Source organism: Topomyia yanbarensis, chromosome 1 (assembly GCF_030247195.1).
Source record: "Topomyia yanbarensis strain Yona2022 chromosome 1, ASM3024719v1, whole genome shotgun sequence".
NCBI classification, from domain to species: Eukaryota; Metazoa; Arthropoda; class Insecta; order Diptera; family Culicidae; genus Topomyia; species Topomyia yanbarensis.
Window position 1 is genome coordinate 160,839,049 of NC_080670.1, and position 27,331 is coordinate 160,866,379.

Here is a 27,331-nt window from a genome sequence, read left to right on the forward strand (position 1 = left end):
TAATTTCGGACTAGTTGATTGCTATAATTTATCAATGCGAATCAATGAGGGGTGGGTTATGGAGACATAAAACCTAATCATCTTGTCCACACAGAAAATAAAATCTTTTCCTCCTAATCTTAAACAAAACATTCCAGTACATACCTCTAGATCAAGTCCTAGACAACCATTTTAACCCTCTTCCTTCAAAACAACCCTGCAGCCACCATTTCGTCTCAAATTGCTATCACCACCCCAATAGTGCCATCTGCAGTATGTCCGGTGCCCGGTATATCACATCATTCCCGACCACCTTATCTGAACCTACCCGGTCATAACGATCCGCAATATCATCCATCTTGACGCAATCTCCCATTGTCTCACACCTTTTTTTTCGTCTTCTTCCCCAAATGTTAGTAGAGAGCAGCAGTCATCAACCTGGTAGAGATAGGTACTGGACACAAGCCATCAAATCGACGACGTCTTCATCTTCATCTCCAACGTCGTCGCCGTCATCACCGGCACCGTAATCGTGAACGGATCCATTGAAAATGAAGACCTTATCATTCCGTGGCGTACGCCAAGCCACACACACTACAGCGCAGCAGAGTCACGACGTTTGAAGGCAATAATAATAACGATAAAAAGCGAAAATCACCGTCGCCATCGTCTATGCATGCGCCCGTCGTCGGATGCAGAGGATCTGTTCAGATTACACAGGTGGATTGCTTCGACGGAACGCACGGTCTGGGGCGCGTTTAAACACACACGCGATCCTGCTGTTGGACGAAAGACAGCTCGCTATCAGTTATCGTTTCCGGTTTCAAAAGTTCAATAATAACAGATTGGTTTAGGATCGTAATTCAACCAGATTATTACCGCGGTAAAACATGCTTAGGTATTCGGAATGTAATGAAGCGACTGAGAAGACAGCGGAAATGTCTTCCATAAACATGTGATTAGTCCCATGGCAACCGAGTTCATCCGACGAGCAGATCCCCAAATCTAATCAAATTAAGGATATTATATTCTGCTGACAGACAGGTATGGGACCATTCATGAATCATGTAACAGAAAAGAGGGGCATGAAAAATTGCGTAACTTTCGGATTCATTTTGTGACATAACTACTAAAGAAAAAAAAATCGTTACGAATCTACCCGGGGGTGATAGGATGTGAAAACAAAAATCTTGACAATTACATTCACGGAGATGAGAGGGTAACCGACAGACATGTTTGTCGTAGCATAATTTATGAACCGTCCCCAAAGGCGTGGCGTGCCAACCTAAGATAGTCCGAAGGCCGAAATTTCGTTCGCCTTTTTTCGTTGGATTCTGGTTGATTGTAGTGAAAGACAGCCAGGCAAGTTCGCAACATCGTGAAAGTGAACACAATTTATGACTGCAATTTTGAGACCAGCCGCGGGACGAGACAATTCGGCCACATCGGTGCAGTGGGAGAACTGTCAGGCTGCGTTCGCCTGTCTGTTCACTGTCAAATGGATTACGAGCCGTTTTATATCTCTATAAAGTGTGGGGCTGCTGCTGCTGCTGCCGTGCTGTGACTTTCTTCGTGTCGTTTTATTACAGCGTGATATGCTTTCCTGACTTTCGATGGCTTTTGAAGCACCGGATGGAGGGCAATTGTTGCTGGAAATGAGGCAATTAGTGCTGCGCGAATAACAATTAGGACGGTAGGGTGGTGTTCGGTAGGTTTTGGTGTCGCTTAATTTCGTACCGTTGTGTGTTACCCGCGGGTATTCTTCTTTGTAATAACTCAATTTATGCCCTAATCAAAGATGTCTGGCAAGTTTCCTGAATTGCTTTCAGTGCGTATTTTCCAAGATTAAAATAATTAACAAAATATTGTTTAAAAAGTACTTAGCCAATCATTCGTTTGGAGCCGAAGACATTGCAACTTTCCGAAGGCACATAGTCACGATACTTACCTGAAATGAGAAAAGATTTTTTTTTGTAAAATATGCAATAAATGTTATTATAGAAAATAAATAAACATCTCATTTTCGGTTGTGTGGACTCTATTATCATATTTTCCCACTTTTCTTAAATATTGGGTGAAATAAGAAATTGTATCCGTGTTAATTCTAGAATGAGACCATATCAACACTTTTTCTTGAAAAGGGCGATACCATTCAAAGAAAATCAACAGTGAATATTTCCAGACTTAGTTTTATTTCATATTTAAGAACTATTGTGTTTTATACATCCTAGATTGCATGATTCAGTGATCGAAACCCAAAACTTCATAAAGTATTTGAAATTATTAAATAAAAATTTGTTTTTGCTATTGAAATTGACAAAATGATAGTATCGCCCCTTTGGCGATTGTTTACTTTTTCGGTCCCACCTATCAGCATTGAAGTATCGCCCTTACGTTTTTTTTACAATAACTACCGTTCTACACCACCGATTTCATCCGGGTTTTTTCAATAGCGATCATTGTTACTATTTACAGCTGGTATCAGCTTGATAATCCTAAAAAATACGAAAAAAACAGTTTCGCCTGCTGGCAAAAAAGTATCGCCCTGTTTGTTTACATGGAGCGTGGAGGGCGAAACTTTAAATAAACAAAAATACTGTTTCGCCCGTTGTATTTTTTGCTGTAGTTTAAGAAAGCAATATCGTAGAATCCAAATTTTTAGGTTAGTTTGTTGCGTTTCAAAGCCCTCATTCGCATGTATGAAAAAAGCCTTATGTTTACATTTGTAAGTATCGCCCTTTTCACAAAAAAGCGTTGATATTTATTTTTTATCCGTTTGTGATATTTGTCAAGTGGCCAATACATACACGGTAAAAAATTGTCACTTCTAATTCAAATGATGTTGCACTTAAATCAGTTTATCATGTATCACTAACAATTGAAGTGATTTAGCATTGATTTTCTAAGGATTTATAACTCGTATCAGAATGACCTGGTCTTAGAAAGCTATTTAATAGAAATTATCTTTAAATTGAAATGAATATCAGTTGAATTCGTACCACTGTACTAATCTATTGAATTTGAGTGGTTCCATTATTAATTACAAGTGTCAAAACAATAAAGTCTTTAATCGACTACAAACGTATGCTCGGAAATAGGAGCAAAAATGGAAAACTTGCATTTCCAAAGTAATGTAGAATGTGAGTATTGTATATTTTTCTTGTGGATAATTTATTATGTAATTATTTGTTCTCAGGTAAGCCATAATGGGATATACCGTAAGGAATACGTATATAGTTAAATGCAAGATCTATTAGAAGCAATGTGCAACACATTTCAAATGGAAGTGATTTGCTGTTGATTTTGTAGTGCTTTGAAATGATCAATTCCAACAGATTGCAACATCGCATTGAAATTTTGGGCAAGTAGTGCGAAATCAACTGCAAATCACTTTCCATGACCGTGAGGATTTTTTACCGTGTACTAACCAGTGTTCACTAGAGCACTCTAGTTAGAGTGTGGCCAAGAGTCCATGACGTATCCAAACGAACATTGACGTATTCACAATAGAAATACGTCAGATTTCTGCTCGTTTGGATACGTCAAACGCGTCTTGGTCGCACTCTAATGTGGTTTTCGTTTGAAGCGAAACTGAGTCAGTTTCTAACCCCAACTGCTGTCAAAATGTATGAACTGACAGCAGTTGGGGTTAGAACCTGACTCAGTTTCGGGTTCAAGCGAAATCGCCATAAGACAAGACGAGACAATAGGGGGGGGGGGGTCGTTTTTGTTCAAATTTTACGTCAGAATGGTCCAGCTCCTGATTGGTTGATTATGACTTTTTGCACCGTACGCAATGTTACTGCAGGGATAGCGAAATGATGCTTGACAGTGTTGCTATAGTTATAGAAAAATATTTGCATTACTTTTGACGTTATCGTTAAAAAAGTAAAAATTACTAAATTGAACAGAAATTGTGCGGCAAAGTGAAACAAATATTTATCATGCATTTACTATATACCGTGGTTGAATCACTTAAAGAAAAATAAAACAGAATCCACACCATAATCTAAATTTTTTCAGAAAATGGCTTCATCAAACCTTACTAAACACCCATGACATAGAAAAATGGTGCCCTTCATCAATATAGTGGATTCAAGATACAAAATAATGCCGGCATAAAATAAATTAACAAGACTCCATTTTCATTAATAAAAATAGCAACACTGTTTGGAAGATTTTGGCAGGGTGAAAATGTGCGAAAAGAAGAATGTCGAAGGAAAAATAAGACGCCGATTGTCACGTCTTGTCTTAGGTCGCACTCTATTTAGAGTGCTCTAGTGTTCACAAGCTTAAACCCAGTTAAACTCATTCCGGAACCGGTTCGGATTTCTTAATGGAATCATTATGGATTCCAAATCAAATGCAACAACCGATTCCGACTCAGAATCGGTTGTTGCATTTGATTTGGAATTCATGCTGACTCCATTCAGGATTCCGAATCAAATTCCGAATGGCTTGACCGGGTATCTCATGCCTCCCCATCTGTATATTGGCTCTCGAACGTGAGAATTATCCGTTCGACGCGCCAGCTAGATTTCATTATTTGTACCAGTCAAATGATGACGAAAGTATTTTCGTGCGTTGATGTTATGCGGTTGTTGTTCTATTTTAATTATTTTGTATATTTTTACAAACATTTGAGTTTCAGGTGATAAGATAACACTCGTTTTTTTTCGTTTAATTCCTCGACCTTTGGGCAAAATCGATGTTGCGAATTATCGAGACCCGGAATTGTTTTTGTATTTTTGAGGTTAGGTTAGTTGTTTATGATACGACAAATGTTCATCTAGAATTTGCATTTATCAGTGGAAAACCTCGACTATCCACACCTGCACTCGTTGATCCAGTGATTTTCATCTACTATTGTTTTTTCTCGCAACATTTCAATCCCCAATGCTCATTTTAGTATAAACTGTAACCGACAGAACGAATTCTTAGTGATGTAACACTAAATTCGTCTTCCATACAATTTTTTCAGAAGTAATTTTTCCATTAAAGTTACTTTTTATTAGAAGAAATGACATTTAACTAAATTATTGATTGAGTTTATAAAATTAACCTTTTGTCATAGATTTCTCGTGCCATCTGTCGTTTGACATCCAGCGTTAGAATTGATAACATTTATTCTGTGGGGCGGCATCGATTGGGTACTACCGCCTTCTGCATAACCCGTCAGGGTAACAACTTAGCACTAGGTGGAAATATACCTAATTTTGTGTATCCACTCCGTAGAGTGTACATATTTGATATTGCAATATAACTCACCGCTATTCATCATCCTCATTCACGATTTTGATGTAAATTTGATTTAAATATTAATCCATGAAAGTTTTCATTAGTCCAAATTGGTGTAGTAATTTTTGTAGTTTATTTGTAAATAAATAACATGGGGTTGAGGCAAGTGACCGCTCACCTTTCGTTGGAAAAATGAGCTGACGGTACCATAGCGATAACAGCTATGCGACGATGCGTTTTTAGTGTTTGCTTTGGAAGGCGGATATCGTAGAAGGTCAGCAGTAAGAAATCAGAATATACTGGCTCAAATGGCACGGTCCGCGTACGTAGTCAGGGGTTTGTGTCTTGCCGTATCTTCTCATCATTTACTGAGCGGAGGGAAAGGAGAAAGAGATAGAAGAAACTTTAGTATATCTGTGAGTTTCGGTCGTCCAAACACGGTGTTGTCTACGTAAGGACGACCGAAAACTCGAAATCGCAATTGCGTTACTGCTGGGTACTTGCATATCAGATGATATGAGGTTCAGTAGTCTGATTCACAAGGATCACATGAAAAAGAATCAATTTGAAAAAGGTGGAAGATTTTTCAAAATCACTGCGTACGGTTGTTCCAGAAACGCCTTTGTTTGGCGACACGTTTGTAGATTTCTACAATAATTGCGTTGCTCGGACGAAGCACAGCACCGTATTTTTTTTCTTATCCGATTTGTCGAAATTAACAGAACCAACGAAGTCAGTCGCTGCACCTGCCCTGGCCAATTCGTCAGTCCATCCATTTTCAGTAATACCGGAATGTCTGGACACTCAGCAAGGTAAAGGGCGAACACGAAATTATTGCGACACATTCAACAGGGCATAACTTTTTTACCATTGGGTAAAAATCAACCAAATTTTGCACACTTTCTCATTGATGTGTAATGTTTACATGCTGTCAAACTCGAAGTCGTGTTTTTCGATTCAACAAAAATGGAGGTGAACCAACGCGAGTCGAGTAAACAAATTCTTTCCAAACACCTGGAATTTCCTGACCTGTCGCACCGGTAATTGGGAAAAATGTTGAACATTCACCATTCAACCGTCTCCAGAGTGTTGAAGCGGTTCCAGGAGCGGTTGACGTTGGACCACGGCAAAGGAGCTGGAAGAAAACCGGGACCGGAGAACAAAAAGACGGAGGGAAAGGTGAAGCGGATGATTAAAGCAAATCCCAACGTCTCAAGCCGTGATTTGGCTAAAAAGATCGGCATGTCGCAGAGCAACGTCCAGAATGCAAAGAAGAGAGCTGGACTACGTACATACAAGGTACAGAACTTCCCAAACCGCGATGAGCGGCAACAATCGACGGCTAAAACTCGGTCACGGAAGCTCTACGAGAAGATGCTGACAAAATATGGCTGCTGTGTGATGGACGACGAAACGTATATAAAAGCCGATTTTAAGCAAATTCCGGGGTTGGAGTTTTTCACTGGCAAGAGCAAGTTCTATGTGGACGACAAATTTAAGAAGAATAAAATGTCGAAGTTCGCCTCCAAATATCTCATTTGGCAGGCCATCTGCTCTTGCGGACTGAGGAGTGAGCCTTTCGTGACAAAGGGCACAGTAAATGGCGAGATATACAAATCTGAGTGCCTCGAGAAGCGCCTTTTGCCGTTCTTGCAGCAGCACGACGAAGCTCCGCTATTTTGGCCAAATTTGACATCATGCCACTATTCTAAAAGTGTACTGGAGTAGTATGAGGCCAATTCTGTCCATTTTGTTCCAAAGGACATGAATCCGCTAAACTGTCCGGAGCTGCGCCCGGTGGAGCAGTACTGGACAATGATGAAGCGGGAACTTCGGAAGAGCAAGTCAAAGACGAGAAGGACATGTTAAGAAAATGGAAAAAAAACTGAGAAACTGGTACCGGATGACACTGTAAAGACTTTGATGGAGGGCATCAGGCGAAAATGCGTTCAATTTTACACTCAAGGCTCCATCGATTAACTTTTCTTTTGACTTTTGAAGTAAATATGTAAAAATAAATAAAGAATAAGAATAAGAAATAAGTAAATATATGTATAAAACTACCCTAAAATTTTGGTTTGATTTTAAACATTATAAGAAAATTGGCATGACATTTTCGGTGTCGCAATAATTTCGTGTTCGCCCTTTAAAGGGAAAAATATTGCAACACTTCCAAACTTGCGTAACTTTTTCATACTTTGCCGAAATAAACCATGTTTTGCACAGTTTCTCTTTAGAGTGTATTGTTTACGTTTGCTAAGTTTTTCAGTTGGCAGTGAGAATTTGGTCGAGATGGAAGAAATTCAACAATTCCCAAGCTTGACCGCCACTCACTCCGGCGGGTCTGCGTTCAATCCCAGGCGAGGTCGTTAAGATTTTCTGAGGTGAAAACCTGTGGGCACGTCGTCTTTCGGAAGGGAGGTATCACCGCTGGACCCGGTCCATGTGTTTGCGGACCGATGTATAGAGTCCAGATGGTGGAGTTCCCTCTCTGGCGTCGGTGATCGTCACTCAGTGCAGACAGAGGTTGACGGAAATAAACAAAAAAAAAACAAAGAGGCGCAAACTGAAACTTCACTTAACTAAGGACGCCAGGAGTCCATACTACGGCTTTGCCAAACAGATCGTCTGTTCATCAAGTTCTATAATTAACGGTAATCGCACACATTTCCATATTTATTACAAGAAATCTCGTAACTATTTGCGAGCTCATAGGGAAAAATACAAATCATTCTGATAGCTATATTGGAAATTATTAACATTCAAAAACTTGAGCTGCTGTCACAGCAGATATTTTGGAACGGGGCCCCTGTATTGAAAGCTTAAATATATTCTGCATTAAAACTACTCGAACTAAATCATATGACCGGTTCAATTCCTCTAAACGACAGTCCTGTAGAATGGAGCTGAAAACACGCAAACTGAGGTTTCTAAGGGCAGGTTTTTTTATTCAATTTGTTTATTTGATAAGGCACGTTTGCGTTAGCTTAAAGATGCCAATTTTGTTTTGTTTTACATTTTAAATTACTTAAAACATGGGGATTACATAGGGTAAGGTGGGGCAAATCTGACCTAGTAAATGGTTTTGGCTGTAAAATGCTCATTTTATATACCGAATTAAAGGTTAGACTTCTGGGAAACTTTCTATGTATAGTATTTTATTCGTATTTTTGAAAAACTTTGAGATACGAGCGTTTTACGAAAACGTTCATTTTTGCTGTTTTCAAAAATAGTGGGGTAAACCCGACCACCTATGTTTTTGGTTGATTGATAGATATTACCCTAATTTTATGGGTTTCCAATGATAAATCAATGAATGATATGTTATTGAATTGCAGCACGAAGAAAATGGAATTCAATGTCAATCTTGAAATGTCATTATCACGAGCAGTAATACGTAAAGATATTCCAATTTGCCTCGGAGCAATTACTCGATAAATATTATTTTCATCACGTTTTTGTATCTTTCGTTTGTATGAACCATTGTGTAAAAAACATAATAAAAATAACGATAAAAATATATTTCAATTTTATAAATAATCATTTTCTTAGCAAAAAAGCGGTCGGATTTACGCCAGTATTTAGATGTCGGATTTGCCCCACCGCGTCATTTTGCATTACGATGCAATTAAAAAAAAATTAGTTGGACTAAATTCATCTATGCACTTTGTAGGCCATTAATCAAAGAATTTAAATCCACTTACATTTTTTATGCGATCACTTTGACAATCAGAAATATCTTGTAGTCAATGATACACAAAAATCAAATCAAAAGTTGTAAAAACACACTTATTGTTGTTTGAGCATCTCAATGTAGACTAATAAAATGCTGTCATACCACCATTATGATTATTTTCGATGCTCTACACGAAGACATTGATATTAGTTCGCGTAGTGCTTCCGATTTTCGATAACAGAGGGGGGTCGGGTTTACCCAACGGTCGGATTTGCCCCACCTTACCCTATTGATTTTTTTAAATGAAGCTAAGGAGATTTTATAGCAATCTTATACATCTACACAAGGGGGTAATAATTTTCATAAGATTACGGGGGTCATTTAGCTTTTATGGCAATATAGTTTGACATTTTCAGCACTGAGATTATTGGAGCAAATAATGTTTAACTAAGGGGGATAATTTTTACGTCTATCTTAAAAGTAGGAATAACTAGATGGGGAGATCAACGGACTCCGATGGCCTTCATCAGGAAGAATCATGTGCCGGGTGGTCCTCCTCAAGATGGCAGGGGTTTCACTAGACGATTTCGTAATACGGCTCAGATGTGGATCGGCTACATTTCAAGTTGTGCGTGTGATGCTCGTGTTGTAGGTCCCGTGTTTGTTGGCTCATTCGACAGAGATGTTTTGTGTCGCCTTGGAGTCGCATCAACCATCGTGGGTACAGGTGGAAGAGGGCGCTTCTGAGAATGATAAGGAAGATAAGAAGGGGTAGTTTAATTTGTATATTGATGGTTTTTACGACTTGTCAGCACATCTCGAACCGGGACGTTGGTTGGTCTTCCTCGGGTCCGCAGGTTATCCATTAGCCGAGACCTGGTGGAGCTGTAGTCGGTGCACGCCCAGACATTGTGCTCGATTTCGTGATAGCCGTTGCCACAAGCGCAGATACCACTATCCACGAGCCCAATACGCCGGAGATGGGCATCCAGCACAGTAATGGTTTACCATGAGTCTGGACGTCACACGAATGAAGTCACGACCCACATCCATCCCCTTGAACCAAGTTTTCATCGCTACCTTTGGGACTATCGAATGTAGCCACCTTCCTAGCTCCCCACTGCTCCACGAAGTTTTCTAACTTTCGAGGGTCTCTGATGAGTAATACTTAAAAATTCTCTGAAGAAAATTGGCCTTTCATAAACGTCACCTTCTAGGGACCCACATCAAGATATTTATTATTTATTTATTTATTTATTGAAAGGCTTTAACCCAATGGTCATTCGCCTTGGAAATTTCGATAATAACCTAACATAATTATAATATTGTTCGTGGTTTGTAGCACAAGTGACACCTTTACAGCTGGTCGAATAATCCCGCGCCCATCAGAAAAGCCAGTAATATTTCTTCTCGGGCGGGGTCGTTTCCAAGGATCTCTCTAATGGAGAGCGGTAGTTTGTGGTGCTGCCTTAGGTCGGCTAACTCTGGACAGTTCACCAGAAGGTGTTCCACAGTGGTTCGGGTACCACATGTAACGCATGTTGGTGGGGGAACACGCGATACGGCGTGAGCATGAGAGACCTTCGTATGCCCTACTCTGAGCCGCGACAGTACTCGTTGTTCCCTCCTATCAGTCCGGTCTGTCCAGCGGTCGGGTGAGCCTTTCATTCGCTGAAGGTGTCCGGTGCTGCCACGCCAGTGGCGTTCGAAGGCTACGTTAATCCCTGACTTCAGCTGGCCCAAAATATCTGCGGTCGGGACGAGTCGAGTGAGACGTCGGCTAGTGTGTCTTCCTCTGGCCGCCAGGCGATCAGCCTTTTCATTACCGTCGATGCTGCAGTGACAGGGGACCCAACAAATTGTGGTGAGTGGGTCATACTCGGCCTCGATGGCCTGGATGAAGGGGTGGCGGGATTTCCCCGACTCGAGGGCGGATATGGCCGCCAGAGAGTCAGACAGTACAACGACGGGTCTATCTTCCGGTTTCTGTACCAAGGCAAGCGCGATGGCAGACGCTTCGGCAGAAAACACCGAGCATGGCGCCGGTAGGCGGAAGAAGAGTCCTTCCCCTATTCCGCTCACTCCTATTCCAACCTCATCACCGCTCTTGGAACCATCGGTGAATATCCGCACGTGATTTTTGTACTTTGTAGCCATCAGTCGGTTATATTTGGCCCTGGCCTCACTATTGGCAGCGCCGGCCCTCAGCTCTATTGACAAGCTTGTGTCAAGATTGGGTCCGCGGTCGTGCCAGGCCCGGTCACGAACTCGGTGTAGACGGGCGATTGGTGGCAGGTCGGCATCTGTATATTCGCGATGAATCTCACTGACCGTTCGTAACAGAAAGCAGTCATCTCCGGCTGTCCGCTCCAAAAATCCCAGTACTCTTCTGGCGATGGTGAGTGCAGCCGCCCAACGAAGGGGTAGGATCCCGGCCTACACGCAGGCCGCTTCAGCAGGCGTGCTGGGGAGCAAGCCAGAAGCAGCGCAGATTGGCCCGTGGTATAGAGGGCTTAAAATGTTGATAAAGCCTTCCATATTACAGGACGTCAGCTCCACCCCGTAAAATATCTTGCTGTGGATGAGTGCCTAGCTAATATTCAGCGCAGTGCGACGGTTGCAGCGCTTGTGGCGGGAACTGATAGTTTTAATTAGCCGCTGTCGGCTCCGGCACTCGGCTTTGATCCGACGAAAGTGAGGCAGAAAGGTAAGACGACGGTCTATGGTTATCCCCAGAATCTTCGGTTCTTTGCGGTAGGGGACAATCACCCCGTCCAGCTGGATCGGCCTCCCTGTTGCGATATGGTTTGTGTTGCAGCAGTGCGTAATCATGCTTTTCGTGGGAGACATGTTAAAGCCGACTGATGCAGCCCATCGGCTCACCGCACTTGCGGCGGCTTGAAGTTTGCGGCGGGTACGTATGGTGGTCCTTCCCGTCGCGACCAGCACTATGTCATCAGCGTACACGAACACGTAGATCCCCGCCGGTAGGCTGGCGAATAAGGAGTTCCTGGATACCAGGAACAGTGTGACGGCGAGGACTGATCCCTGGGGAACCCTGTTGTCTTCCGGAAAGGTGTCGGATTGGGCACCTCCGATTCCCACCCGAAAAGTGCGATTAGATAGGTAGTCGCTCAAGAAGTGGCCCATGTTTCCAGTGATTCTCCAGTTGGCCAGTTGTTGCAGTACTCCGTGACGCCACACGGTATTATAAGCCTTCGCCACGTCGAGTATGGCGATATCGGCGTGCAGGCCATCAGTTACGGATTGACGCACCACCTCTCCAAAGCTGGCGAGATAGGCACCTGTTCTTGCTCCACGTCGGAATGCAAACTGCCGTTGATCCAGGAGTTTACGCTCCTCCAGTAGGTCCATCAGTCGTCTGTTGACCATTCGCTCCATCGTCTTAGCAAGGCAGGGGAGCAGGCTGATTGGGCGGAAGTCATCCGGCGTTCTGTTCCCCTGGCATCGCTTTGGGATAGGAATAACTAGAGCTTCCTTCCATGAGGCAGGCATCGGTTCACCACTCCAAATGCGGTTAATGCTGTCTAATATCGCCCGCTTGGCTACCGGCGGGGAATGTTGCAGTAGGGAATAGCCAACATCGTCCAGTCCGGCAGACTTACCATGTACCGATTCCAATGCCGCACGCAGTTCACTTCCGGTGAAACACACCAAGATAATCTGGAAAGATTTGTCAGATTAAGCACTCAGTAGCTCCCGAATTTTCCCTAAAAAATATGAGGAGTGCTTTCCATGTTTTATCGAGCGAGTAGCGTCAATGGAACTGAGGCTATCCGAAACGTTGAAGTAACGGTCTGCGGGTATTCTAAGGGCAGGTTTTGTTTTTTTTTACGAAAATAAGCCAAAATTTATTTTTTGTGGAATAATTAAAAGGCGTTAGAACTTCCGGTGTTCATGTTTAAATAGGTTAATATTCAAGAATTCGCAAAAATCGGTATCTGGGTGGATTCAAAATGACGGTTTCCGTCTGTCTGTGCCCGTGAAACATTGTCCTAAAACTACGAGCCGGCAGTGTCTTGTGGTGGACTTAAATCAAAAATTCATCCTCCTTAAATATTCAGATCACTTTTTCCATAGAGCAATCAGCTTATCTGAAACCGCGAAATAATTTTGCTTTTTTCTTTGTATTACTTTCGTTATTATATACCCCAAAACAGCCGGGAAACAAATACATTTTCACTTCAAAACGTGCCCTCGAAATATTCATTCCGCCAGAAGGAGAAAAAACGAAGCACCAATTACAATTATCATCAGTATCGCCTGAAATCCCCCAGCAGCGCGGTCAAATCGTTCAACCCATCGCCGCATTCGTACACTGCGTTCCGTTCATTAACCTAATCCGAGCGTTCCGCAGCGGCAGCGGAAGCAGAACCCCGTTTGTAATAATCATCATCGTCTTGTTCATTACCGGTTCTTCTACAAGATGCTCATTCTCTACCGTTCCGGACAGTACCGCGAGGTGGTACCAAAACTAACCATCCTGGCTGTGGGGGGGGGGGGGGGGGGGTGGAATCGGCCAGAAGACGATGGCGCTAAAAATTGGTTTAATTAGTGCAGCTCCATAATCATCGCCATTTACGAATGGTTGCTGAAGGGGGAAATGAAAATTTATCGATTTCAATCAACGCGTTCCGTTTCCGAAGCCGTAGGTCGGGTTGTGAGTCCCGAAGGTACCCGGGCCAAGGTCAGCCTTCGTGTAGCCAGTCGCGTCAGAGCGTTAGTGCTAGGGACAGTAACAACAGCAGGTGAGAAACTGGGTTTGATGACCGTTGACCGAGCAATTTTTGTGAGGTGTGGGGGGTTGTTTTTTTTGCTGTTGTCGGTTTTACGTCCGCCACTTTAGCTGAGTTCTTGAAATTGGTTTAGATACTTTTCGGAGCAATAAAGCGGAGCAATCAACCGGGAACCATAGAGTCGCAATTGTATCGGCTGCTTCTAGGAGCTGAGGGGAATCCGATTGAAAATGAACATTTTTCGAGTCGTAAACGGGAGAGTCGAATAAAAATGTCAATTCGTGGAAGGATATATCAAGTTTTCGCTTCAGGTTGTATCAACCGGGGAAATCTTGTTGACAATTTGCGATAAAATCTATTAAAATCTAATCTAATCAAATCTAATAAAATTCAATCAAATCAAATCAAAACATATAAAACTTAATAAAATCTAAGATACGTCTTCTTAGACTGCACGAACGTTTGGGAAACCGCTTGGCAAACATTTTTTATGACGGACCAATATAAGTTCAGAATTTCCGTGTCCTAAAGGTTAAGCATGAAAAACCTGATTTCAATTCCATTTGGCACAGTGTGTTTTATGCACTATAGTCAATTGATTCATTTAGCACCTTTTGTAGACTGTTACACAAGAGTCTATAGACATCAACTGCTAGAAGAAAAGCAATTGCTCAGGCTTTGCATATCGATTGACATGTTTCAATTGTACAGTTCCCAATCTCCGTCGAATTGCACCCACTCCCCCATGCATATTCATAAGCGACAAAAGCTGACCCGACTGCAACGTGTTCGAATCAAACGCAAATCTTTCCAACCTCCCCAAGTCAAAGCATGAGACTAATTTTCCAAACGATTTGCGTCACGTCCGAAAGTGGCTCCAAGCTCCGAACCGGTTCCCTGTTCTCTGTTTTTTTTTTTTCAATTTCCCATTTCCTGCCCAGGCAATCCAAGGCAGCACCGTGGAAAGCAGCAGCAGTACATCAACTCTGGAAGTTGAATAATCCTCTATCCCGATCCAGTTAGTGGGCACTAGTACTGACGCTTCACACTGTTCGGGGTTCCACAGCCACTGGTAGTAGCACACCCTTCGCTTCAGCGGCCACGGTAGAAAGGCAAAATGCGACCAACCGAAAGCACTATCTCATGCAACACTATCGTTTGTTCTACAGCAATGATGGTCTGGCGAGCTACCGCGTCACAACTCCCCAACCAGGATTGCCCCACCAATAATAGCCGGTGTGTGTGTGGGCGCGCGACGGGGGCTTTTTGTTTTCATTCCTCCGACGGTTGCAATATTTCATCTAACGCAATAAAGCACCGAGAAAAAGTACAATCTCGTAAGACAACTACGCGCGGGGGAATAAATGATGGCATGAGGAAAACGAAGCACAAGAATGAGTGAAATCTCTCTCTGTCAGTGCTGCCAGCGGGAGATAAATTTCTTTCAGATTGTTCCAAATGTGACGCATTGATTTTCTGGCAACACTGTCCGCACTGTCAAATACGGGAAAAAAGTCAATAATTTCTGCTCCCGATTCGCACGGACAGAAGAAGGAATAGATGATTGCATGCGAATGGAAAAGGCGCCAGCTCCTGACCGCTGGCCGACCGCGGCCCTTCGGTGGTGGTGTCTTCAGTGAGCGATGCAAGGATATAAATAATAAGCGAAACAAATTTCCACCCGAAAGAGTTATGACCTGGAGTTATCGTTCTGGTCGTTTCCTGCTCGCAAGCACCTTCTGCAGATGCGACGTCGACGAAAACCGACGGGGTCTCGAGCGAATCCAGAACGTCGGGAAAGCCGCGGATGGGTGATGGACGGCACGGAGCAGGACACACAAATGGAAAGATTACCGGGAAACAAATGACCAACCGAGCGAGTCACCTATGGGGAAATGGATGATGCTTCTTTGCGTAGTATCGTTGGGTGGTTTGCAAACTAGTGCCGGGCATGATTGATTCCGGTGAATTATTACTCAATTTCGTCAATAATCGACGAATCAGCTGGGGAAAGTAGAGCGCATCGTGTCCGTGGTGAAGTGAGCCTCGATTCGAGTTCTTGCGACCATTTCAGTTTGTTGGGGCGACTTTCATACAATGGCATAAAATAGCATGAACATGGTCCGCGCCAAATTTTTCAACCATAAAAATACCATGAAATGGTCTCAAAAACCCATAAATACACCAGAATATGGATTTTAAATGGGATCTTTCGGACCATGGGTGTTTTTATGGGCTGAACCCATTTCAAGCACTTTAAAAAGATCATGCAGTGGGGTGAATTTGGACTATGATCATAGGGACATTATGGGCTATTTGTTTGCTCGGGACTCCAGTGTCCGGTTGCGGTGGACCAATTCCGATTTAGAGGTAATTTCCATCATGCGACACATCAAATCATATCTCTTTGCTCTTCCATCAATCTTATTTTGGGGAAAAAGTGTGATTTGACGTGACGCATGATGATAATGACCCCTAAATCAGGACTAGTCCTTCGGAACCGGACACCAGAGATCCGGAACTAATGTTGAAATGATCCAAAATGTCCTCCTTACTCTTCCGTCAAACCTATTTCGTCGAGGAAGTGTGATTTGATGTGTCGCATGATGGAAATGCCCTCTAAATAGGAATTGGCCCTTTGGAACCGGCCACCGGAGCTCCGGAGCTAGTGTTGAAATGGCCATATGTATTCAAAATTACTTCTTTGCTCTTCCGTCAGTCTGATTTAATCGAGAAAGTTTGATTTGATATGTCGCATGATGAAAATCTCAACTGAGTTTCCGGAACCGGACACCGATGCTCCGGGACGAATGTTGAAATGGCCATTTGTGTCCATAAGTCTCTTTGCTATTCCGTCAATCTTATCTTGTCGAGAAAGTGTGATTTGATATATCGCATGCTAGGAATGGCCTTTAAATCTGAACTAGTCCCCTGGAACCAGGCTCCGGAGTTTCCGGTAACCTAACATCCGGCAAGGTAAGCGGTAATGTCTGTTAAAGCAATTTAAGCATTCCTGTATAATTTCGAGGGACAAAATTGAAGGTGTACAATACATTTCCAACAAACCCTCCGGGTTGGCTCCGACAGAGGAACCCAGACAGGGGTCTTTCCTTTCCCCTTCTATGGAGCAGCCAAATCGGCCAAAGTGGCGACTGATTTCGCCTCAAAGGTCAGGGGTAAGGGCAAGACGACGCCGAACCCGAAGCGACCCAGGCAGTCACCAGGCGAGGGTGCAAAAAGCAACGCTAAACGGCGTGCAACCACGATGGCCAAACGCCGTTTGGGCAATGTAGACCGGGGTGCAAATTACCCCGCCGGGCAGCAAAAAGGTACCAGCAAGCCGGCACAACCGGGACAGGGGGCGAAAATCCCTATAAGTTGGTCAGTAGGGGGAAGCGGACGTCGAACGCACCTTGACCCGCAAAGAAGGCCAAGGACAGAGGCGAGGCCTTGTTGGTGAAAAACGACAAGGACAAATATGCTGACGTTCTAAAGTCAATGCGGGCGGCCGAAAGCCTCTCGGCCCTCGGGCAGGACGTGCGCAGCATGAGACGCACCAAGACCGGCGAAATGCTCTTGGTGCTGAAGCGAGGCGCACAATCTAGTGCGGCGTACAAGACCTTGGACCTCTTGGGTCCTGTGTGAAGGCTTCCAGGTGAGATGTGGAAGTGACGCTTCAGTGCAAGCAACTGGACGAGTTCGCGACCACAGACGATGTCGTCTTTGCCGTCACAGAACAGTGTGGCGCAGCCTCTGTGCGCTAAAGAGCGGGATTCTCCGGCACGCAAGTAGCCTACCTCAGGCTACTGACTACGGAAGCTAAAAAGGTTACCGAGAAAGGGAAGCTGAAGATCGGCTGGTCAGTACGCCAAGTAAGCATACCCCAACAGCCTTCAATGGATAGGTGCTATCGGTGCTTAAAATCCAGCCACAAGTCGTACGAATGCAAGGGACTAGACAGGAGCAAATTATGTCGTCGCTGCGGCAAGGAGGGTCATAAAGAGCGGGACTGCACTAAAGCGCATAAATGCCTTATCTGCACCGCCAAGAAGCAAGCCCGTAACCATGCTATGGGTAGACTTTCGTGTCCCTTCGGTGAGGCCAGTAAGACGAAGCCGTGAACGTCACATAGCTGATACTGTTGTGGCAGTCGGTCTCGGAGTCGAGGACAGATGTCGCCCTTCTATCCGACCTGTACAACGTCCCTGCCGATAACGGCAATTGGGTCTCGGACGTGTCTGGGATGGCACAAATCGGTACAACGGGGCGGTTCCCTGTTCAAGAGGTAATACACTCCTCCGCCGAGGGTGTTGCGATTGCCAAGATCAATGGTGTGTTCTATTGTAACTGCTATGCTCCACCAAGGTGGCCCATAGAACAGTTCAACCAGATGATCGACAGGCTCTCGTCCGACCTAGCGGGCCGGAAACCGGTAGTCATAGCGGGAGACTTAAACGCTTGGGTAGTGGAGTGGGGCAGCCGCTGTAAAAATAGCAGGGGCTAAGCGCTACTGGAAGCGCTTGCGAAACTCGACACTGTGTTAGCCAATAATGGCTCCGCTAGCACATTCCTTAGAAATGGGGTGGAGGCATGGATTGACGTAACGTTTCTCAGCCCGGGTCTGGCTCCAGGCATGGAATGGAGGGTAAACAAGGGCTAAACCCATAGTGATCACTTAGCAATTCGCTTTAGGATCAACTATGGTGTGTCAGGTACGCGGGTGAAAGTCCAATCACTTCAAAATCGAAACTTTCACCGCGGGTTGGCTACTTGTATTTCAATTTCTCCATATTCATTTTAAAGTGCTACTATTGTCCTAACCGTAACCTTATTTCGATTGAAAATTTATTCACTGTATCGAAAGATATAAGTTTTAAGGGTAAATTAGATACTTCAAATCTCCGGAAGTTACGGTGTGCTTGAATCTCCCACCAACTTTGCTGACGCCGTCTTGGTGCGCAACCGGTTGAAGCGTGCGAATTGCCCGGAATAGTGTGGATGCAAAATCGTACGAAACTGTTTGGAACTCGTACGTTGTGAGCGGTTCGTCGCGGTTGGGACGCCAGAGAACGCGTTGAAGCGGAAGGTCCTCGAAAGGATGCTGGATCTGGCAGCGGTTTCGGTGTTGGCAACGAAGGCGATCATGTGTGTGTCGAACTTCATGACGATCGAGTGTAGGTTCCCCTGGATGACAGATCTAGTGAGTTGCTTATTGTTAACAGGAAATCCTGACGACGTCTCGCGTGACGTGCCGTAAACAATTCGGACCTCCGTTTCTGCGAAGCATTCTTCGCATACATGTTTGTAAAGCCTGTAGCAGTAAGGGACGATGTCCTCTACTGCATAGACGATCTTTTCTATGTGCACTATTTGTGCATATTCGTCCATGAGATTGCATCCTTTTTGAGTGGATCACGCTCCATTCGCTTTTCGTGGCTTAGGAAACGGGAGAAACGACGTTCGGCGATGGTTCTAGGTTCACTGAGAAGGACTAGCGGATCGCGGGTTAGTGACAAACGAACAAGGAAACAACCGGACGAATCGTGAGTGGTGAGACTAGCGTAAAGTTCTTCACACTGTTTTTCTTCATCGGAATTCACGGAATACGGAACAGCTCCTAGAACTTCTACAGTGCTTGTTCTAAGCGTCGTTCGACAGTGTAAAGATAGCAGCCATCGGATACGATGGGATAATCTATGGATATCTTTCCGGAAACAGTCCATCCAAACACGGTTCCTATAAGCAACGGTAGTCCCTCTCCCAGGAAAAGCTTGCTACCACAATGCTGCTCGTGGTTCGCTTCACCACCGATAACGATGTCAATATCCGATGGAATGTGGAATCTGGGGTGTGTCAGTGACAACTTTGGAAGATTCCACGCGGAAACATCAATCGGAACAGTCGGAAAGTTGACCGTCGGTTTCTCGAGAATTAGGAACTCAAACTTGGTGAAGTATGGAGTTGACTCGACTTGATCATAGAAGTCAATTTGCGTTTGATCTGCTTGGTTTGATGGAGATTCAGAGAATTTGCAAGCTTCTCGGTGATCAAGTTGCACATAGATCCGGCATCTGGGAGTGCTCGTACGGGTATCTCCTTGCCGTTCTGAGATACGACCAGGAGGTAAACATTTTCCAACAAAACTGTGCTGTGCTCAGCCTGGACTGACAGGCTCACTTGGCTGCTCGGCATCATCGAACTGGAAGAGCCAGCGATGGCGGACGTCGAGGGAATCATCTGGCTTGCCGCTATAACAGGAGTAGATTGCATGTTCGATGGTGCTAACTCGTGCAGGAGGGAGTGCTTTTTTCATGGCAGTTACGGCAGGAGAACACGCAGGTACAGTTCCTGGCTTGGTGTCCAGTACGGAAACAATTCCAGCATAAGCGTTTCTGGGAAACCAGTTCACGGCGGTGGATGACGGACAGAGGAAATGCTTCTCTGGTCAGGCGAGACATGGCAGAGTATTGTAGTTCTACTCAATGGTAGCTGCTTTGTATGCCATCTTGAACAGCATGGGGATTGGAATCGAACCGGCCACCTTGGTTGTAACCGGTTGTCGGGACCGATATCACAGATCGGTTATGACGGACGTAAGCATACGGGTACGTAGGTAGAGGAATTCCATCAGCATATCGTAGGTTACGTCGTCGTTATTGCTGGATTTCTCCTCCCAAGCACGTAGTGTAGTGGGATCCAACTTGTAACAAAGGAGGTTTACCAAGGGGGTGTGGCTCGCCTAACTTTGCCAAACCCCTACCATGCCTGTGGAAATCGTCAGCCAAAGCGTGAATTTCTTGGAGACTTTCTTGATTGACCGATGGGAGGTCGTACAGAGCTGTCGCTTCGGGAACCGCTTGTTATAGTACCGCTTTAGCAATGCTTCCCAAGTCGATGCGTAGTTGTTCGCTTGTATATCTACGGACTCGAATGACTTTCGGTTTTTTACCGCCAGTGAGTGCAACAGGTACTGCAGCTTCGCGAATTTATAAGTTGCTGTGGATCATCGACGTATATATGTCACGGAATGAAAATCAACGCGAGAAATCACCGTCAAACTTGGGTAAGCGTAGATTGAACGAGGACAAACATGAGCAGATGCCGCCTTTGTGCTCTTCAGCATGGTTGGGTCAGCAGCACGATTGGACAGTAGAAATCCTTTGACCATACAAAAACACGTTTCGGAATTCATTCTCTCTTTCAGGTGGGTATCCAATATCTCCAGCTTATCCTACAACGCGATTTGTCTTTGTATCTCCAGGAACTTCTTGTAGATCCGGTTCAGTGAATCGAGGCGGATTGGAATTTGGCAGGTATCCCGATGGTAATCGAAATCCTCCGCAAACTTCTTCACTGCCTTCTGCACTACAGGGATCCGTTTCCACTGGATAACTTACTCCGACAGCATGGGGCACAGTGTTTATGACCAGATACTGGAAGCGGAACAAATGGCTTACAGAAGAGACGAATCCCATGAATTATTGCTAAGAATGGACATAGCAACCACAAACAACACGCACGAAGTAACGCGACACCTGTGCGGAATGCTGCGGTTAGAAGACACCAGTCCTCACGGGAACACAAATTTGTCGGATCTTGTGGACGCCAGAGATGAACAAATTTGTGATCTACTCTTATTATCATTACAAAGCGCTCGATACCAACCTAAACGACCGATCTTGGATATTCGAGATGTTCGATGAGGCGAGCCTGGAGTTTGCCGGGCGTCTGAATCAGCACGCTAGCAGAAAATGATCAGATTCAATACGAAGTGCAGGGAGTGCTGATCAGTAGAGCAAGCGATGCATCAAGTTCAAATTCAGTAAGATTGTGTGCGTCAATTGCGAGTGAGGGCCGCGACTTCGTAGCGCTGGTGGAGGCACCTGAAGCTGAAATCCCACATTCGGAAGAAAAACCTTCCCTTGATCTGCAGCTACGATGCAAGAAGGGTCCAATATCGTGCCCCATGATCCCGAATTGGCAGTAGTCGTACAAATTGATCTGCGTACTTCAGTTTATGGATGACAACATTCTGCCAATGCACCTGGAATTTTTGAAGACTCTGGAATATCTTCTTTTACGGCTTCTGTGATACAGTAACAATTATTAAAATTCTGGCTTACCGCTTTACACTTAAAGGCGACTCACTCTAAAATTACCGGAACAGTCAAACATCTCGTCGGAGCAGGAATGAACGTGTCGCAATTAGAAGTCTGGCCGCTATCTCATGCTACATAGATAGTAAACGATCGGCAATATCGGGTCTTACCCTCACCTAGTGTCACCTGATGTCACCAGCTTTTAGGCCAATATTAGAGAGGCCTCCGTACGACATCGCGAAGAGCAACCATGGCTAAAGCGCAAGGAGCAATGGGCAGTAGAGGAAATCGACGAGATGTTGCCGTAGAAACCTGTTACCGTAGAAACCAATGATGTACGCTGGGCTACGCGGTTCCTTACGAACTGGGACTAGACGGTGTCCAAAACATTTAGTACATAAACACACCACTGTTTACACTACGATGACTCTATGTTTCAACAGGGAATTACGTGATTAAGAGGATGTTCTCATTCAAATGACCAAAAAGTAAGCAAAAATCAAGCTTAAGCAGCTTATCTACGAATAAATCAAGTCTACCAACATGTCTCCTGGTAAAGACAGACTTGTCTTTCTTTACCGTGAGAACTGTACCTGCTACCTAAGCTCGACTCCTGCCAGCAGAAGACAAATGATTAGATTTTAAGCCTGCCACTTCTAGTTTTCCGATCTGTATATTTCACATCCTTGCTCTCACTTGAGTACTATGGCTCAAAATTTTCATAACTTTCCCTACTCAGTAATCTCTAGCTAATGAATTTCGTTAAAAGGTAAAAAAGAAAATGTGACTACATATTAGTCGAAATAAAAAAGGAAAGAACCTGTTTTAATCCACCTTGTGGTGCAATTGGTTCAGTCATCCACGAAGTGGCTTTAGTTCTGGAATATGCACGGAACCCGGGACTTCCGGAAATATTGATAGACGACAATATATTGGAAGAATCTTGGATTCACTATTAGTGATGAATTGGTCATCACTGATCTATACTCCTAAATCCAAGAAATGTTGAACCCATTTGAATATGTATTCCATCATTCGGACATCATGGTATTACCAGTTTATACGGGAATTTGCTGTGTGATCGCACTCTTCAACCCGTAACTCCGGAACCGAAAGTCCGATCAACTAAAAATTTAACAGCAGCTTATGGGTGCGATATACCATTCATTGGAAACTAAGTTTGTGCAAATCGCCATGAGCCATTTCTGAGAAAAATTAGTGGAATGATTTGACACACACATACACGCATGCCCTCGGTCCAGATGGTATTCCCAACGTGACTCCGAAAACAGGAATCTTAGCAAACCCGGAAAGGTTTACGACCGCGTTACAAAAGTGTATCGACGATGGTAACTTCCCTGACATCTGGAAGCGACAAAAAGCTGGTGTTGTTGCCGAAGCCAGGCAAGCTCTCTGGCAATCTTTCAGCATGCAGACCGATGTGTCTATTAGATATAGTCGGCAAGGTACTTGAAAGAGTAATCCTTTACATCTGGCTAGACGTAAAAAAACGCCTTTAACAACACTAGTTGGGCTACAATCGCCGATTCGCTGCACTGACTGATAGTTCCCGAGTACCTCTGTAGGATTCTGAAGAACTACTTCCAGAACCGTCAATTGATCTACGAAACTGACGCCGGAAAAAGAAGTGTAACTATAGCGGGCGTTCTACAGGGTTCCATACTCGATTCAACTCTTTGGAATGCTTTGTAAGAGGGAGTGCTGAAGCTGAGCTTCCTAGGGGCGTGAAGACTGTCAGCTTTAAGTGCTTCTATGGTTTCGGCAAATCGTTAAAGGAAGTAGAAGTACTTGAAACGGAGACGAAAGATGATGTGGAATATTGAATGCGCGAGAAGAAGCTAACGTTAACTCATCATAAAACCGAGATGGTTTTGATAAATAATCGAAAGGTAGTGCAGCAGGCAAGATTTTCGGTCGGAGAGTGTATCATCAACTCAAAGTGGGAAGTTAGACTTCTGGGAGTAATAATAGACAACCAGTTAAGCTTTAATAACCACATCGACCATGCACGCGGAAGGGCCGTAAAAGTGATCTCGGTACTGTCTCACAATTTAGCGATCAGCAGCAATAAAAAGCAACTACTGGCGAGTGTTTCCACATCGGTGCACAGATACGCAGGACCTGCTTCGGTGGCGGCACTGCAGACGAAGAGGAACAAATGTCGGCTGAACAGCACGTTCAGGCTGATGGCCGTGCGGGTGTCTAGCGCTTATCGAACTATCTCGTCACAGGCAGCGTTCGTGATAGCTGGAACGATTCCCATAAACCTTCTACTCGAAGAAGATAGCGAGTGTTAAAGGGATCGAGGCACGAGAGGAGTCCCTAAAGGAGCTACAGCTGATACCTTAAGCAAATGGAAACATCAGTGGGATAAAGCTGTAAACGGTAGATGGACCCATTGACCAATTCCATGCCTATCGGTGTAGGTGAACAGAGCGCACGGTTGAGTGAACTTCCACATGACGCAAGCCTTGTCTGGTCACGGGCAAAACGAAATGAGAACAACGTTATCATGAACAATATTTTCTAAAAATTGTGCCGGACAAAGAAAAATGGGACGCGGTGAACAGAACAGTCGTTCAGATCATATCCGCTTGCAACGAAGATGTCGAGAGGAGCAACGACCAGCAACGTACCAGTATACGGCCTCGGGTCGTCGAGGCACCGATAAACCGGAAGTTTGAGTCCAACTGGAATCGTCGAACCGATCTTGGCACTCGACAAGTCAGTTTGCGGAAGAAAGATAAAGTAGACAACCGGGAGCGACCGGAGTGGGCTAGCTTCACCGCCGGGGACTAGACTGAGCGCACGCATCGTCGGCTATAGGTAGTCGGGGCACCCGAGAACCGGAAGTCAAACTGCCCCCGGAATCACAGGACTGACCTCGGCAACTAACAGACCAGCATCGAGATAGTGGTTTCGAGAAAATTTTCGAAGTCGGGAAATTTCTCCGTCGAAATAGGCTAGGCCCACCGTCGGGGATTAGTTTGAGTAGATCGTGAAGTAGCATCGGAAAACGGTCGTCGGGGAGCCTGTGAACTGGAAGTCAATCTCCACCCAGAATCTCTAAACAGACCTCGACATCTTCCCGGGTAGCATTGGTTTCGGAAGATCTTCCACTGCAAGGGAACTCTTCGTCGGAGTTGGAAAGATCGGGGACTATTCCGAGCAGTCCATAGCGAATCGCTGGGGCACCAGTGAACCGGACGCATTCCTCCACCCGGAATTGCGAAATTGCTGGACAGACCTTGGCATTCTACCGGACTGCATCGAAGCAAGAATAACGTTTCCGTTAACGGTTGCTGGTCGCTTTCCGCCGAGTTAGGCTAACTCCACCGTCTGGGACTACGCCGAGTTGAACCAAATGCAACAAACCACCAGTATAGGGTCGTCGGAATAGCCGGATCAACCACGGCATCCTACTGGTCAACGTAGAGAGCAGAACATCATGGGAGCTAATTGGTTCATGAAACAGACATCGTTGCCGAGAGAATTTCGCTGTCGGGAGAAATTTCTCCGTCGGGGAGCTCTCAGTCGGAGTAGAGTGAGTTCACCGACGGGGACTATCCAAGTAGATCGTGATTAGGCTGCGAGCTGAATGGTTCACGGAAACAGGAGCTAAATGGCTCATGGAGTCAGCATCTAAACGGCTCACTGGGACGAGAGCAAAATGGCGACGTAATAGATGGGAAGCAAGTGAGGAGTCGAGAGTTAAATCAAATCTCAAAGTTTGAGCCATTCCATGGACCAAGTGAGACTCCGAGATAGAGCAGAAGAAAGAGACGTGCGACGAAAGTACAACTCCGTCACGAAATAATATCTTGATGTAGTTCCGGGGGGAAGAAGGGCGAAAAAAGGAAACAGTGTTTTAGTGGTTAGGCACAAAAGTTGGTCGTGAGTCCCACACAGTGCCAATACACTACAGATCAGGCTTTTGAAGTTTGTAAACCTTACTATAAAAGAAAAAAAACAAACACACATACAGACATTATCCTAATTTATCGAACTGTGTCGATATAGAAGCCTCGGCCCTCGTTTTCAAAGTTTGAGTGAATCCTGTACATTTCTTTTGTAAGAAAAGTAAAATATTTCCCGCTGCTACTCGTGGATAGACAATTTTCCGCAAGACAAGCCCTTTTTCGTAATTGAACCGTGTTTACAGCAATTACGGTTCGTTTTGATCAGGTCGCGAAGAGCTTTTAGGCTACAATGATTGTAGCTTTCCTGTTGAGCAGGAGGCAACAGAAAACTACCCCTTCTTATCTCCTTCGTTACGCAATATCACTGTTTAGCATCTACTACACAACTTCATGCCTGGTAACGGCGAAGTTCATCGAATAAGAAGCAAGCTAGGACGGGCAGTTAGTCACCATGACGATGTTCCGCCTGCTATCGGTAGGCACGAGAGATTGAATAAATATAGGTTTCTAAATGATGTTTATTCTTCGCTTGCTTGCGATGTTTCTCTTCGGAAGGTATGTATATGTCTTCCTCTCGCTGAGTGCTGCCATCGATCGGCAGATACCATGGTAACGGCACTGGCACCGCTGTATCGTGAACCGAGTAAAAACAATAATAATAACAAAACTTACTAATGCTTAGCTGGAGATGTTTGTGAAGTTATGAAACTGAACTCCGAGGGCATTTCAATCCAATCGAGCAGCAATCGAACTGCTAACGAGCCTTGTGTGTTATTACAAGTCAAATGTTATTTTATGATTAGTTTGCATAGATAAGAACCCCTTTTCCCGGCTTCCCACTGCTTCCCGTGATTGATGGAACTTTACCAAGCTGGTTCGAGCAGGAGACAACCATGTAGCCGGATCAAGTTTTAGCATTCAGTAGACATCTATTCGCCGGAGGCAAGTATCCTTTTTGCGCAAACCTTGACTCGATAAAAGGAAAACTTCTATTCATTAGATACTCACCAACAGGGATAAAAGTCGTCGGAAGGAATCTAAATTGGGCTGCCATTTTCGAGATAAAGACAATCAAAGCCCCTAGTCGAAAGTTCTTCTACCACTGACACTGGCGCTCGGGAGAAAGGTTTTTGCGAGAAAAAAAAACCAGGAACAGACCAAAAGCTAGCAAGAGGTGTGCTCTGCTTAAGTTTTTCACTTAAGTTCCCATCCATAATGAATTGAGTGGATGTGGATGTGTCTGTGTCCCGGTTTTGAGATGGTCACACAAATGCCGCCAACGACGACAGTGGCGGCGGCGGACGGGTGGAGCAAAGTTTTCGGTTCACTAGCTTCGACGCAAGTTTTGACTTTCGCTGGAAAAGGACGATAAAACCTTCACACCTTCTCGCCCACAACTTGCGCCATGATAACGCCGCTAAAAAAGCGGAGGCGGCGGAAGGGTACAGCCATAATGAGTTTCAATGAGCAAAGTGTCGTTTTTCTCTGGGCACTGACTGGAATAGGCTGGGAGAAATCGCTGAAATAGAAAAGGCTGCAGCCCTTGGGCTGTCGAAGGGGAAAGTTCGAAAACTTTCCCAAAGCCAGTCGGTATGGAAATTAAAACAGTTGAAGAATTTATGACGACCGCCGGAGAAGTAG

The 27,331-nt window shown here is 44.7% G+C and overlaps 2 protein-coding genes across 14 annotated transcripts in view; one reads left to right on the forward strand and one right to left on the reverse strand.

Moving 5' to 3' along the window:
- The window catches only part of LOC131679280 (disintegrin and metalloproteinase domain-containing protein 33), a 1,109,813-nt gene that overhangs the window by 953,490 nt on the left and 128,992 nt on the right, over positions 1 to 27,331 (reverse strand). The window lies entirely within an intron of this gene.
- Positions 23,636 to 24,067, forward strand: LOC131676048 (uncharacterized). The gene has a single exon (XM_058955177.1). It carries the CDS (start codon positions 23,636 to 23,638, stop codon positions 24,065 to 24,067), a length of 432 nt encoding a protein of 143 aa, XP_058811160.1.

Bases quoted from the DNA above. Each gene is read 5' to 3' on its own strand.
- LOC131676048 (XM_058955177.1), top strand. From the start codon at position 23,636: ATGGTTTTGATAAATAATCGAAAGGTAGTGCAGCAGGCAAGATTTTCG.